Raw genomic sequence first — 15816 nt, 5'->3', positions numbered from 1 at the left:
GCAAGTTCAGCCCCAGCAGCTCTGGGCAAGCATGTTCTGAATCTATCTTGTTCACCAAATCCTCATAACTGACATTAAAGAGCAGGTGAGCTAATAAGTCAAGGCAGAAGTGAGGAAACTATTCAATAAAAAATTTTAGAAATTATCCACCAAGGACAAACCACAATTCTGTAACAAATCACCAATTTATCTGTAAATACTTGGTAATGAGATATTCTCTGTTTAAAAAAAAATCCACAGAAGTTTCAGAGATTGGACAATCCAGTGAGCTTTTCTTGACTAATGCATGTGTGTAGTCGGGTACAGATATTAAAAAGTGTGACATGGTTCTTTCAGACATTAAGAAAAATATTACCGAAAATTATGCAGATTTTCCTGTCTCCTTAAATTAAAAGACACATACAGTACTGCTTTCTCCTAATGGCCCAGCTATATCAATATGTAGGTCAACTACTTAAGTAGGTGGTGATGCCTTTTTTTTCCTGTTTTTCCCTCTGCAGTAAATAAGATTGGTAAAGTCTGAATAAAAGCTGCTTCTATTATAGTGTGAATAGTTGAATGCAGCAGTTTCCGTGTACCCACATTGGTGGCAGGTATTTTGAGATTTCGAGACATTTAAAAACATTATTACTTCCTTGGCTCTTGGCAGTTAAGGAATGCTGAGAGTATTGACCCTTAATATCTAGAGAAGTGGCTCATTTGGAAGACTAGCAATTTTATTATTGTTTCTGAGATGGTTTCCACAGGACCTCGAGCATCAGGAAGTTTAGTAAGTCAGATTTAAGATTCATAATATTATTCTGATACTTTGGAGACCTGTCCTAGCATAAAACAAGTCTCATCACATCTCACAAGAAGCTAGGGAAAGCCTCCATCAGGGAAGTCATTTACCTGAAATCTCAGGTCAATGCTAATGTCCTCTTGCTATTTCTGTCTTAACAAAAGCATTTCAACTTTTATCTGTGGATGATATCTGTGTTCTCTATCAAAATCATCTGTATTTGAACCTTATTTTAACTTTGAAAGAAAAGCTCTAAAATCACCCATCTTGGTACAGGTCTTATTCACTTGTACCAAGGCTTAAATAATAGAGAAGGTCTAATAAAGGCTTAGCAAAGATCCTCAAATTATTATGGCCTTTTGGAACACTGTATAAACCATCAACTATGGAGCTCCAGAGTGCCCAGCCAAAATGAAACTTGAAAATTGTTTCTCATTCCTTAGATTAGAAATTTCACCCTCAGAAAAGGTAAGTGCCAAGCAAGCCCCAAGTCACATGGCCAATAAATGACAGAATCGGAACACAAAATAGGAGTTCTGACTCAACCCAAGAGCTTCCCACTGTGTTCCCCTCCTTGCATCCTTATTTGTGGGCATGTGTCTATTGGTCCAGGTCACAAAGCAGCTTGGACACAATCCTCTGAGCCGTGGGAAGCAGCCTGTTTAATTTTCAATTTGCAGTACTCACCAAGTTTAATGGTTTATTTTTCCATATTAAATTTAGAAAGGGTTTATTTGACATTTTACATTAGATCTATTGCCTCATTCATTGGAGAAAAATTATAGTAGAACATTTTGTGAGCTGTAAATTAAAATACATAATAGAGTTATCCTTTTTATTATTTGAAGCATCAGAACAACTTTACTCAAAATGACTGGAGTTTGCATTTGGAATTAGCACTTTTAAATCAGAAACAGATTTGATTTTTCATTCAACTAACTGTGTTTTGTTTAGCTAAAAACCACTGGGGAATTTCCTTGCCCCATTTTTCTTTGCTCAATATACATGAGCACACACAGATATAAATAAGAAAAATCTGCTCTTTCTTGAAGAGATGCCTCCTCAGCCCTGACTCTTCTCTACACAAACTTCAATCATGAGAAGGTGTCATCAGCATGGTGTCTAAGAGCAGTGGTCAAGCCCTGGCACTGCCTTTTTCTAGGTGAACAATCTCAGCCTACTTAATTAATTTCTCTGAACAGATGTCAGAGACACACCTACGGGGACAAGCCCTCAAAGAATGGCTGTCTCTCTAGCCAGGAGAAGAAGAATTGTCATGCAGGACCCAGGGGAGGATGGGCAATGAGGCAGGAGGAAACACAAGTAGAAGGGTTAGTCCCAATAAGGACTGGCCAACAATGATGTCATCTACCAAAATCTCAGAGAATGGTGACTTGGTAAAATCCTACACAGATGTCCTCACAGGATTGAAAGTAAGGCAGTGGATGGTACTGGATATTAGTACCATAGTAATAGGTGTTAGTAGATTAATGATCATTAAGAAATGGTTATGCTAAAAAAGGTAAATACAGGTGCAAACACATTTTGAGTGAATGTTCTTAGTCCCATTATGGGGACCCAGTGAGACTCTGAGCTGAAGGCTGTGCTGTTAGGTGAAGAGGTGGAAGTTCCCCTGGTTGGATTGGGAAGCATCATGGGAGTGCACCATGCATATCCTCCTCCTGTCCCATTCAAGATGGAAGAGACCGGTGCAGACTAAAAGAGATAGAATCAAGAGAAAAAAAGAAGGAATGGAAATTTTAAAAAAGAATATTTATCTTAAAAGTTATCTGAGTACAGGCATAGAATAAGATGGGACTGTCAAGGAGAAGTAAGAACCTTATCATTAAGACTTAGCTTAAAATGACTTCACAAATGAAGACTTTCTGGAGTGTTCTAAGTCAAATTATTAATGCTTTATCCAAAGTATCAGTACATTATTTATATATTTTTATAATATTTATCAAAGCTCAATAGTTTATTAACTATTACATTAATAAACTTAAGTGGTTTATTAACTATCAACAAGCCTGCCTCATATATTAAGTACAAAAGTGATCTGTGAATAATTGATTTTTTTAATTATTAGTACAAAACATAGTACTAGATACTCATACCATATTATTACATATTAGTAATTTAATTAATAAGCAATAAGAAATGGTTATTCTAAAGGAGGGAAATTACAGGTGCCAACACAGTTTGAGTGGATGTTGTTAGTCTCATCACTGGTGAGATGAGATTGAAAAGTGAAATGAGAGTGAGAAGGTTAGAGATGGAAAGGGAAAATTAAGTAGATGGAGCAAAGAGATAACTCAAGCAAATTTTATAGGATATGTGTAAGTGACACAGAGGGTCAAGCTGAGCTCTGTCAAGGTGACCTATTAAAATAAAGAAACATTAGTTTTCAGTATGTTTATTTTGTTTTGTAGGCGCTGTACACCTTGTAGTCCTCTATAACCTAAAAGTAATAATGAATGAAATGCAAGTAGAGTTGTCCAGGATTAGATATGTGATACAGGGCAATTTGATATTCTGCAAAATGAAGGTCAAAGGATATAAAAAATGGATATTGATGTCACTAAGGAATATGGAAGCCACAGTGATACAGAGACAAAGAATTCTAGTTTTGTGGCTAGCATTGTGAAAGTATAGATTATTATTTTTCTTAAAGCAGTACCTTGGAGCCATTGTAAATATTGGAGGCATTTGGAGTGGATCAAATAGCAGAAGTTAGATGGGAACAAGAAATGGAGAGAATTGAAATGAAATAATAACTATATTTTGCTCCGATTTAAAAAAAAATTCTTCTGAAGGACTTGTCAATTAAGAGAAGTACAAGCTGTTGTCCTTTTAACAAAAAATTAAATCTGGTCTTTCAATTACCCCTCTGTTTAGATTTGGACAGGTGAATGAACCCAGTAGGGTGCTATAGTGAATACATCCCATACAGAAATTATATGAATGGAAAGATTTTCATGCAATATTAGCATTTGGAATATCTGGGTTTAAACCCACACTCTCTCCACTGCCATCATTTGCTGTGTGCCAACAATGAGACAACCGGCCCCAGGGGAAAGAACATGGTTTCCTCAGGGCATTCATTCAAGCTTTACAAACAAAATCTGAAGAGACAGGACATGGGAGTTTAATGTTCAAGTGTTAATGAGGACTTAGCAATTGTGAATCTTAGGCTGTGCTAATTAAAAATAATTGTAAGATCCTAAAAATAGGGAGTTTTCAGCTAGAGAGGTCTCTAGGTCATTGCTGCCTTTCAGGACTGCCATCTTGGTTGTACACAAATCTCAGTTGTGACCTTAACAGGGATAATCAAGTTGTGAGAGCCCTAGATTCTCTAAACAAATGCACTAGAGCCTAATTGAGATGAGAAAGTCAGTTACATGGTTTCCAGCGAGAAATAGCTCTTTCCAATGGAGAAACTTGGTGTTGAAAGTCAGGTTAAGTTTAGAAAGTGGCTTAGTGAATAAAAAGGAATCAAAATGAGAAGGGCCCCAGAGAGCATCCCATTGAATACCACCCACCCCAAAATGCCCACATACACTAGTTTCCTGGTAAGCCCACATTTTGCATCAAAGTTTTTCTTTATTCATTCAGGGATGCAGTCTCTGGAAAACCAGCATCACATTTCAGCATTTGTAAGCAGATTCCAACAGCGCCTGTATACAAGTGTGTATTAAGCATGTGGTTGCCTCCTATATAGAAAAGGAAAATGAGGTCGTCCATAAACTACTGATTCTCAAAATGTCATCTTGTGTTATTTATTAGCAAAGGAAGTAGGAAGTCATGTTGTGGCTTTCCCCAGTTTGCTACTGAATTCTTTAAGTGAGCTTTCCCTCCTCTTGCAACCAGGAAGACAGGGATGCTCCACACATAACCTTTATGGATGTGTTCACTTTGACTTGTGATTAATGTTCTGGAATGGTTAATCCATGTCTGCTTCTAGTGATCATCAGAGCTCAGTTGCTTTTCTCAAAGTGAGCCACGTTAGAGGTGGAAGAACCCTCCTAGCTCATTGGCATCCACGCAGCTCTGGTTCTCCTTGACCCTGGCCTCCTGTGACACTGTTCCTTAATGGATGCTTCACTTCCCGGTACATCAGGCCTGTTGCACATCTTGGTTCCAAACCCTTTGCTCTCTTCTCTGTGTGGGTGACTGGGCTATCCTGCAGAGGCCTGGGGCCAGAATGTGCCTTCACAGCATCTCTCCCTGCCTGTCCTTGGCTGGCCTGGGTGAGCAGAGGTTGGTGCTGATAAAGCCAAGGTTGCGGGTTCGTTCCCCGTACGGGCCACCAAATGCCGCAGCCTGGCTGGGCACAATTCAGGAGCCACTTGTCAAAGAAACGAACTTTATTTTTAGAACCACACACGCCAAACAAAACAGCTCCTCAGGAAAAACCCTCAGAGCCCAACTGCCACCACTGGCTTCCCACAAGCCTCTCAACCTCCCCCACTCCTCCTGCTCTTGAGGCCGATTGGCTGGTTCGCGTGGGCGGAGCCAAAAAAGTCCCCCAGTGAGCAGCTCTGTGGTCTGAAAGGGCAGGGAAACAGCCCAATGAGCATCACCGCAGAGGAGCCAATCAGCTAGAAGTTGCTGGGGCCGCTGTGAGCCAATCATCAGCTGGCAGTCTGAAAGTTTGCTGGGGCCCCTTCGGCTGTGGCTCTCAACACCTTCACAGCATCTCTCCCTGCTTGTCCTTGGCTGGCCTGGGTGAGCAGAGGTTGGACGTGTAGTTCATTGTTCTGCCGGTGACGAGAAACTTGAAGGCCACATGGAGCTTTAAAGTTCGGTGCAAAAACATGACTTTATTTTTCTTTCTTTCTTCGTCAACTTAAGTTTTTCTTTTACTAATAAGCAACACTGGAGATGTATTAGGTGGTTCATAAAAGTTTTTCTTTGAATAGAGCAAATGTATTATTTTCATATAGTTGTGATAGATGAAACAGTGCCCCTCTCCAGATGTCCATGTTCTAAACTATGATGCACACATCATAGTTGTACATTCATCACCTTACATAGCAAAGGGACACTGTGACTAAGTTAAGGCTTTGACTTTAAAAGATTATCCCAGATAACTTATGTGAGCCCAGCATAATCACAGTGCTCCTTGAGAGAGTCAGAGAAAGAGACAGGGCAATGTAAACAGAGAAGCAGAGTGAGGCAGGTCAAGGGTATCACACCAGTCAGTGCTGGCTTTGAAGATGGAGGAACACAGCAATGAGCCACAGTGCATGTGCAGCCTCTAGAACCTGCACAGGGCAAGAAGGCAGATTCTTCCCTGGAGTTTGTAGAAGGAGCAAGATGCAGATGACACCTTGAATTTAGCCTAGTGAACTCTACTTTAAACCTAAGAAACAGAACTGTGTCATTATTATTAGCTATACTATTATCTCCAGCAACCTAAGATAGACTCAGTCAGTGTCTGGTGTCTGGTCATTTGTTACCGCAGCCATAGGAAACTCATACAGTAGTAGTACTTTACCATTTCCCATTGTACTCTATATGGTATCACACAGACAAAATTCATATTTTGTGGAAATGAATAAGATACGTAGGATTTGTCACTTTGATTTTTACCTGGTATGAAATTCAATCTGATGTGTTCAGTAGTAATAGTTCTGAAAAAAATGAGACTTATTTATGAATATATAGAATAATATGAGACCTGTTACTTGAGACTTGGAGCTGCAACAGAGAAAAATTACTTTACCAATAAATCAATGGGCTTGATGCATCTATTTATTTTGCCATCAGCCCCATTGTCTTTCTGTTCCTCAGCAGTCTACCCGGCGATACCCTGTTATTGACGATGGGGTGACTCCTTTCTTCAGGAGCTACTGCCTTAGCCCCTGTGCTCTTTCATCTTCTGTAGCTCAATGTGCAAAAATTGTGCAACCTGTCTAGGACTCTACTAGAAAGAGAGTTACCTGGCTGAGCCATGCAGGAGAAATACTTTCATTAGCTCCTTCTCAGCATAATCATTTAAATATATCCAGTACGTTTTAGCTTATGAATTCTATGATTTCATTTGATCTTCACAATAACTTGGTGAAGGAGGTATCATGACCTTCATTTTCTGATAGAGAAAACTAGGGTAAGGAATGTTTCCAGGTAGTACATGACAGAAAGAAGATTTGCACTCAAATTTCATTTTTTTTTGTTGAGATTTTAAAATAAATGCAAGTTTGCTATATCAACAGTTTTTACCATTTTACCTCAGTGTCATGAATCCAAATCCATGTTTTGAAGGCATAATTTAATGGTAAAATAACTTGCACATTTATAAAGTGATGTGGATATGCAGAAAGTCTGAAAAGTTTGTATGAGGAAGCTCATCCAAAATAAGGAGGTGGGGGCTAAAAAATAATAGAAGGAAGATCAGTGGAGGAGACAAAGGGGATTGAGGGGAAGGGGTGGGGATCGTGTAGGAAGAGGTAATGGAATAAATCTGACACAACTTTCCTTGTACATATATAAATATACCACGGTGAATCTCACCATCATGTACATCTACCAAGACACAAATTAAAAACAAAACAAAACAAAAACACAAAAACTCTATAGGCAAATAGCAGAAAGAAAGGTAGATTAGAGGAAAGGGAATGGGGGGAGTACTGGGGAATAAATTAGAACAAATTATATTCCATGCTTGTATAGTGATGTCAAAATAAATCCTTTTGACATATATAACTGAAAAGAACCAATGAGAAATCACCCAAATATTATTGCTCAAAAGAAATCAGTGTGACTATTTTGATGCATTTCCTTCCAAATGTTTTTCTGTGCATTTATACAAGCACATGTTTTTTGGACATTTTTCATTTAAGGTTTTGTGTCTCATCAAGTTTTGATTATTTGAAGAGAAGTGGGATGACTTTCTAACTTTGCTGTAGTTAAAGTTTTACTGTATTGCTTTTCAGTGACCTATTTTTCCTGGGTATTTAAATACGAATTTACAAATCTACTCACCCTTCTTGAGTATACTATTTTTTTTTTCTGTATTAGGACCAGGATGCTCAAAATGTGGTCTGAAGACCAACAACACCAACAACACTTGGGAGCCCTTATAACCGCAAATTGTCTACCGAGTCAGGCTCTTCCGGGCAAGGTCAGGAATCCCTGTTTTAATAAGCTCTCCAGATGATTTTAACACATGCAGAAAGTTTGGACTGAAGTACTTGCCTTTCCATGTGGGTGGATGAAGCAAAAGCAAATCTGCCGTAGGTTAAAGACAAACAGAATAATTGTCATCCTTGGAAGAAAAGAACAGGAGATGCTTGACTAGTGAGATTTCCCACATCCGCTTGCCTCCAGCATCTACTACCCATTCATCTGTTGGGTGAGGGGCTACAGCCCTGGCTAAAGTCCTGTGTACTCACCTGCAAATGCAATAAGTAGTTAGCTTTGCTTATTATCATTCAATCAAGTTTCCTATGCAAACACTTCTGCTTAAGCCAACTAACAATCCTTTTACCAAAATCAGAATAGGATAAAAAATAGGCAAATTTTAAGTTCAGTTCTGATATCCTTCCTAAAAACTCGTCTATCTTGTTAGATCAAATGGAGTAGAAAAGAAAGACATTTTACAGACCCTGTCCTCCTGGTGATTCGCAGTCTTATTGGGAAATAAAAATTTCAAAGATAAAACTCAATAAACAGTCAAGTCCTAAGTCAACTATATTCAACTGTGATTGCCAATCCATGAAATAAGCAATGAGTGCTCTGGATTATGCAGAAAGAGGCACATTGACCAGGGAGACTCTCCTTAAGAAGAAGGAATTTGAGTAGGACCTAAATAACAAATATCAGATTGCTAATAATAATAATGCCCCAAATGCTACCTATTAGTTTGCCATGGGTGGGATCCTAGGTTAAGCAACTGATGTGGATTATTTCCCCTGTCCCTCCTAATGCCACTATAGTATACTTATCGTACCTCCTCGTCAGCAAGGCTAAAGGTTCAATCATTTTAGCAACATTATGTAAGTAGCATTTTGTGGAGTCAGAATTTGGTACTGCAGAGCCATGCTTCATCCCCCTTTAGCCTTAATTGATGACTCCGAGAAGTTTTATAGACTGACAAAGAGGCTTGTAGCATGTTGTAGTGAGAGCTAGTCAAGGTCACACAGCAAATCTGCCCGACCAGGCCACAGGATTGTTATTGGAAGGCCACAGCAGCCTAGAAGGACCATCACAACAATCCTTATATTCATAGATGATGATCTGGGATATCATAAATACTGAAGAAACATTCCACTTTTGAACATAATGAAAGTGATATTTTAAGGCTAGACTAACAGTCAAAAAACACACTTTGGTAGAGGTAGTTGAGTAGAAAAACCAACAAATAGGGCAAATGTTCAGCCAGATGATAAGGAAAAGGGCCAGAGTCGTGGCAGGAGTAAACGAGAGTGATTGATTATTAAATATCAGAAAAGAAAGAAGAAAGGTTTTAATGTCAGGTTGGCCATAGGGACTGAGAGGAAGGCTTAGAAGTTGAATTTGACATTCTGGATTATTTTGAAATGGACAAAATTTTTAATTATCTGGAGAGAGGTTGTCAGCAATTAATAAGGCAGTTACTTTATTTGCAGAGGTTGAAGGTTTAGTCATTCCTACTCCCCTTTATTCCCAGTCACTTACTTCTAATTGGGCTTTGAGACCTTTTGATCTTAAAAACATTTGAGTCAGTCCCATCGGCTTCATCCTTTCTGTGTAGCTTTCTCCAAGTGCTGGTCACCTTTCCGCTGGCCTCTGGCAATACCAACAGGGTGCTCTTTGCCTTGAGTCACTTCCCCTGAATCTATCATTTTGCTCCACAGATGTTTCTTTTTAAAACCAATACCTAATTATGGCATCTTCCTGCTAAGAGTTTAAAAATATTTCCCCCTTGCCTCTTATTGCAATATTTTCTTTGGTGTGGCATTCAAAACTAAAGGAAAAATATAATTTGTTGTCTAAATTAGACACTGCACATTGGCCTGTTAATGATTAACACTGGGACAAAAGACGATGGGCTCTGTTGATGTGTCAAGCCACCTTCTCTTCCAGTAGCACTTTGTGCATAAGTAATATCCAAAGGGTTGGTGAGACCACCCTGCTCCAGAGGCCTTGTGTCTGGTCTGTGCACAGCTGGACCCGCAGAGCCTGAAACACTGCCCACACATCACAGATGCTCAGTAACTGCAGAAAGGAGGGAGGGTGGGAGGAATGAGGTAATCTAATAGTTCTGGAAATGCCTTAGTCTAGTGCTGTTACAGTGAAACAGAGTGGAGGTCTAAGGAGGTCTGACATCGTTGGAGAGAGGAAGCCACAGAAAACCAAAGGAGGCAGAAAGGATTTGTAGAAGGCGAAAAAGGGAGGTCTCAACTCATTCCCCAGATTTCATGATTTAAGATAGAGCAGTTCTCAGGAGGACGATTCGAGGTAGACAAAACAGTGCCACCCCTTGGGGCCAGGGAAATCGTCTTTAGCTTTGTGAGATCGTTCATACTCTCCATAAATGTCCACGTGGAGCTGTTGAGAAACGTGCGCGTCTCTAGGGTTCTAGATGGTGTCACTACAGAGAGAAATGTCCTTTCTATACCTAGAAACAGCCTCAGTGAGGAGAGGAAACTGTGTCACAGGCATGGGAACAAAAGGGAAAATGATGGAACAGAACCTGTAATTTAGTTACAAGAATGTCAGCTTTCAACACAAACGAGATGTCATGTCATTAAAGCACCTGAAACAAATAAAATGAATCAGGAAAATTCTTCCCTTTTGTCTGAGATAAAGGAAGATTAGAAATCACATAAAATTTGCAAAAATTTTTATATTAAGTAAGCAAAAAATTTATGGGTGTGTGTGTGTGTGTGTGTGTGTGAGAGAGAGAGAGAGAGAGAGAGAGAGAGAGAGATAGTGGGAGGGAGAGGACACTCTCTCTCTCTGATCACTTAGTTGACAGCCCAACAGGGCAGGCAAGATGCATGACCTTTCAAAATAAAGTCCTACAAGGTAAAAAGAGCATAGCTATAAATAAGTATAAATTAAATAATTTTAATGGACAGGAGCCCCCATAAAACAAACATCACATTTGTTTAGCAGTCTACTGATCATTTTTGTCCTTTCCCCAAATGGAAAGCCATACCAGAAACTTTCCATCTTGTTTGTTAGGTCAGAAATATTCATAAAGAAAAAAACAAGTGATGAATTTCAATTTAGAGGAAGAGAATGCTCTTCTCACCTGGGGCTGCCCCTCCCTGCTGCGTTCAGGTCATTGTCTGGGGAGCCCTGGTCCCGCGCTGTTGTTCATGGAGGATATATTCTCTTTTTTCCCTAGCTATCTATGAGCCTTCCTGCGAAGCATACAAACACCTAGGCCAGACGTCAAATTACTACTGGATAGATCCTGATGGCAGTGGACCTCTGGGGCCTCTGAAAGTTTACTGCAACATGACAGGTAACTGTGTTATATTTATGCTTTATAAAGATGGCTTTCCTATATGTCCAGAATTAATAGTTCCATGGGTGGTTTGTGTCTTCGGTGCTGTATTCTTGCCACAATATCTAGTGAGTTAAACATGGCTGGATTTGTAAGGTAAAATGCTGACAGGTATTTCCAAAGAAATGAAGCCTTTGGATGCTGTATTTTTTTTTTAAGTCTATCTTTGACTTGAACAATTAATAATTAACATTTTAAAAGTCAGCAAATACGGGAAAGCACCACAAAGTGAAATTGCAAAGTTGAAAGCGCCCAGAAAGAACTGACCCACGAAGCAGCCTGTCCTAGTAAGTATACAAGGGAAATTTAGCGTCCCTGCTTAAATATCCTCCCTGCTCGTGTTGGTGGAAATTTCCAGACCACTGCAGACTGCCCTCTCTTCTCCATGATTTCAGAACCAACCTTTCTGTGTACTGAGATCCCTTTCTGGCAATAGCAAAGATAACCTGAAGCTTTTGTGAAATTTATTCATAGAGAAAACCTAGTTTTTCCTTCAGTTCCATATTAAATTTCAGGGCTATGAAATGAGATTGGGGGTTGTGGTAAACTCCCAGAGCAGTGTGTATGATCTACACATCTCTCAGATATGAGCAAATTTTCCACAAGACATTGGCAACATTTTATCCTCCAAAAATCCAGAAGGGTGTGAGACAGGCACTGTTTACTGGCTCCAGGAGAGGATTAGGATTTAACCAGAATTCCTGAGGCACATGATGTTATAGGATGCTTCTGATGACTACTGCTACACAGGAACCATCAATTCTTTAGGCAGACACCTGGATTTGTATCCTGACTCCATTAGTCTTAGATGTGTGATCTTGGGTACCTTAATTAACCATATTAAGCTCAATTAACCATATTAAACTCAGATATCTCTATCTGTAAAATGAATTAAAAGTAATACCTTCCAGGTACCAAGGCACATGCCTGTAATCCCAGCGGCTCGGGAGACTGAGGCAGGAGAATTGCAAGTTTAAAGCCAGCCTCAGCAACTTAGTGAGGCACTGAGTAACTCAATGAGATGCTGTCTCTAAATAAAATATTAAAAAGGGCTGGGGATGTGGCTCAGTGGTTAAGTATTCCTGAGTTCAATCCCCATTACTAATAATATTAATAATAATAATAATATTAACAACAACAACCACCACCACCTTATAGCATTATTATATGAGCAAAATAAAATAGGATACAGATGATTCCTAACACATTGTCTAATACATAGTAAACAGTATCTGGTTATAAGGTACTATTATTATTTTCAAAGGTGTCAAGAGTTAAATAATTGAGCACATCATCCTAATAAAATTCAAATTGAGATCTGTTTGAGGTTAATAATTTAAATCAGACTATACTTCAGAATCATTTATTAAATTTGTTTTTTTTTCTTTTTATACAAATTTCTTGGGTTCATCCCGGGAGACTTTGGTTCTGTAGGACTCCAGTGGAAATGGGATCGTGCAACTAGAATTTAAAATTCTCAGCAGGACTGGAGACAGGCTGTAGGCCCCAGTGGAGAAGTTTTCAGCAATATCAGGAAGCTAGGTGTGGTACTCAGCTTTTTGTTGCTGTGACAAATACCTGGTAAAAACAACTTGGAGGAGGCAAGGTTTATTTTGGCTCACAGTTTCAGAGGTTCTGGTCCATGGTCTATTAGCTGGGGCTATGGCTTTGGGCCTGAAGTGAGGCAGAACCTCATGGCATAAGGGTGTGGCAGAGGTCAGTGATCCTGTTCCCTGCAGCCAGGAAACAAAGAAAGAGGAAGGGGTTTAGGGATAAAAAAATACCCTTCCAGAGCCTGTTCCCAGTGACCTACTTTCTCCAACTCTTTCTCACTTATAGTTGCTAGCACCTCCCAGGGGTCCATTCAGCCCTCAAGGGATTAGCCCACTGATGAGGTCAGAGCCCTCAAGATCCACTCTTCCCAAAACCCTGCCTCGGATCACTGCAGCACTTGGGGCCAAGACTTTAGCACATGAGTTTTGGGGTTCATTCCAGATGCAAACTGTCATACCAGGCCTGATGCAGAAGGAGAGGGACAGCAACAGGAGCTTGTGCCCAGAGTGGAAGTCATGTGGAGAACAGGAAAATGGGAGCAGGCACCCCAAAAACTTCCTTCAATGCTAAAATCTCTAAGCGTGCCCCAGAGAAGGAGCCTTTTGCGGGGACCTTGGCCTATGAATTATCTGGTGGGCAGACCTGTCAGTGTTCTTCGGCCCTCTGCCCTGACCTTCATTTCAGTCTTGCTAGAACTCAAGCATACTTTATAAGAACTTTATTCTATAAGACCCTTGATCTTGACTTCTCTTAATATATACAGATTTATAATCAATTAAAGGCAACTATTAAATTCAAGGGAGATCCAGGGCATTCTGACTAGGACTGTACAATTAGAAATTTAGTTGTTTTCCTATATGCCTATCAAAGGAGAATTAGAAAAACAAAACCATAACGTTTACAATTCCCATGTCAAGGGCATGCACAAAATGAAGGAATGTTCTACTTTGGGGAGAGCTTCTCTTTCTATACACTGAAGCCTTCACTAAGAAATGTGGACCCCATCTTTATCCATGTCTCCATTATAGAGCACTTCTGCTGTGCCACCCAGGGCTCCAGATGCAGTCTGAGCAGTAAGGAGGACTAAAGAGCTTTCTGCATTTAGAATATTTTCCTTCTATCAATTCAGAATAGCTATGAGCACTGATGTCCAACGCCCTTGAAGAATCTTGCTTTACAGACCAACCAACCATCAACCTTCCTTCTTCTGACAGACCATGGACTTACCATCATCCAGAGAGTGTGATGCCACAAAGCTTGACTTGTACTGTTCCATTTCCAAAACACCTTTGTTAAGGAAGAGAATGGAAGGATATGATGGTCTGAGATAGTCTGTGGAGTCTTGGCAGAGGGTCACTCTGTGTTGGAGAAAGTGTGTAGGCACCCAACACTCTAAACCACCAAAGAAGACAAAGCACTCCAACAGGTGGGGAGAGAAAGGAGCCCTATAAATTAATGCCCCAAGACACAAAAGATACTGATTCATTCCAAAGAATGGCAATGCCACTGGCTAGAGCCTGAGGGAGGGCTCCAAATGAGACAGAGGGGTCAGAGCAGACCAGCAGTAAGGACTGCAGGAAGGAAGAAAGTTTGGTTTTCACTATTTCAATTATTTTTCAATTGCAGGAAGACGTGGAGATGTTTCAAGTAGAAGGATAAGATCTTGTGTGCATTTGAAAACTATCCTTGGGGTGGTAGGAGAGGCAGTGAAAGTGTGGGGACCCGTCTGAAGCTACTACAAAAATCCAAGGAGGATAAGATGCTTCCGTGGACAGGGTGGGGACTGCTTAGGTGGTGAGAAGTGGATAGTTTCTATATCTAGTCTGAGGTGGAATTTTCGGGATTGGTGAACATGCGTGTATACAATCAAAGGTGGTAGAGGACATGTATGTTGAGAGCACTTGGGGCAAATGGGTCATTCATGTGGATGTTGGGATGGTTGCTGAGGTCCTAAAGAATGATCAAAACGATTTGGAGGATGAAGAGTGAAAGTATGTCATAGATTTGGTGGCATTTTAGAAGTATTGAAAATAGTAGCAACTACCATGCAGGAAGAGTGGTGACCAGCGATCTAAGGAGCCTGAAGAGACATATTGGAGGAACACTGATTGAGCTATGTCTCTTGTAAACTGGGGGCTGCCCTCAAGGCAGAGCAGATCAAGAGCGGCACAGTTGACTTTGAGAAGAGATTCAGTGAATTCCTTGTAGAAGAACTCATTGTTCAGCTACAGTCAAAGTCTTGTTTCCTATTTTAGCTCTTAGGGCATAGTATGAAATTTGGCCATGGGTTATCTTTGCCATCCTTCTCCATTCTTAGCTACACTTTGAAAATTTGGTGTTACAATTTTCAATAGTGTATGCTATCTTACATTTCCATTATTTGCCTTTTTCCACTGTATGTTTTTTTTCCTAACATTTTAGCTTATTCATTTTGTTTTCTTCAGGAGTTTACAAATATCCTTTCACTAACCACCTGGAGCTTTCATATATAAAGCTTCACTTACTTCTGGTTGCCCAATAATCAATAATAATGTTAATAAAGCTAGATCTTGCCACTGTCCTTGGAACGTAACTGAATACCCCTAAACCAAAAACAATGTTTCCTTACTATTCTCTCCCCTAATTCATGTCCTCTATAAATTTCTGCATTCATATTTAATTTTTTAAAATTTAAGTAAGCATATGTGCTCCAGCGCGTGAAGTTTAACGTCCAAATAAAGAACACTTCTTGCGTTCGTTCTAGCTCCAGTTTTGTAGTTTTATCAAAAAGCCATTAAATTTGTTTACATAATTTGTGCTTTATAAAGCCCTGGGATTTAGCTGATCAAACTCTATTATCCTCTATAACGGTAAAAGCTGTTCATGTCTTTTTAATCTAATATTTATAGAGAGCTTGTTACTCAAGTTCCTAAGTACTTGCCACTCAGTAATATTTTTATTATTATTATGCCTCCCACAAGTTTCAGTGGTGCAGTGTGGG

The 15816-nt window shown here is 39.8% G+C and overlaps 1 protein-coding gene across 2 annotated transcripts in view; it reads left to right on the top strand.

The window, feature by feature from the left end:
• Cntnap2 (contactin associated protein 2) overlaps positions 1-15816 on the top strand; it is a 1898113-nt gene that overhangs the window by 1189093 nt on the left and 693204 nt on the right. For both annotated transcript variants that reach the window (XM_048786770.1, XM_015493731.2), the window contains one exon: positions 11121-11240. In XM_048786770.1, coding sequence (XP_048642727.1) covers positions 11121-11240 — 120 coding nt within the window. The remainder of the gene's footprint in view (positions 1-11120; positions 11241-15816) is intronic.

This window comes from Marmota marmota, unplaced genomic scaffold, assembly GCF_001458135.2.
Source record: "Marmota marmota marmota unplaced genomic scaffold, marMar, whole genome shotgun sequence".
NCBI classification, from domain to species: domain Eukaryota; kingdom Metazoa; phylum Chordata; class Mammalia; order Rodentia; family Sciuridae; genus Marmota; species Marmota marmota.
This window is presented reverse-complemented; position numbering and strand designations above follow the sequence as displayed.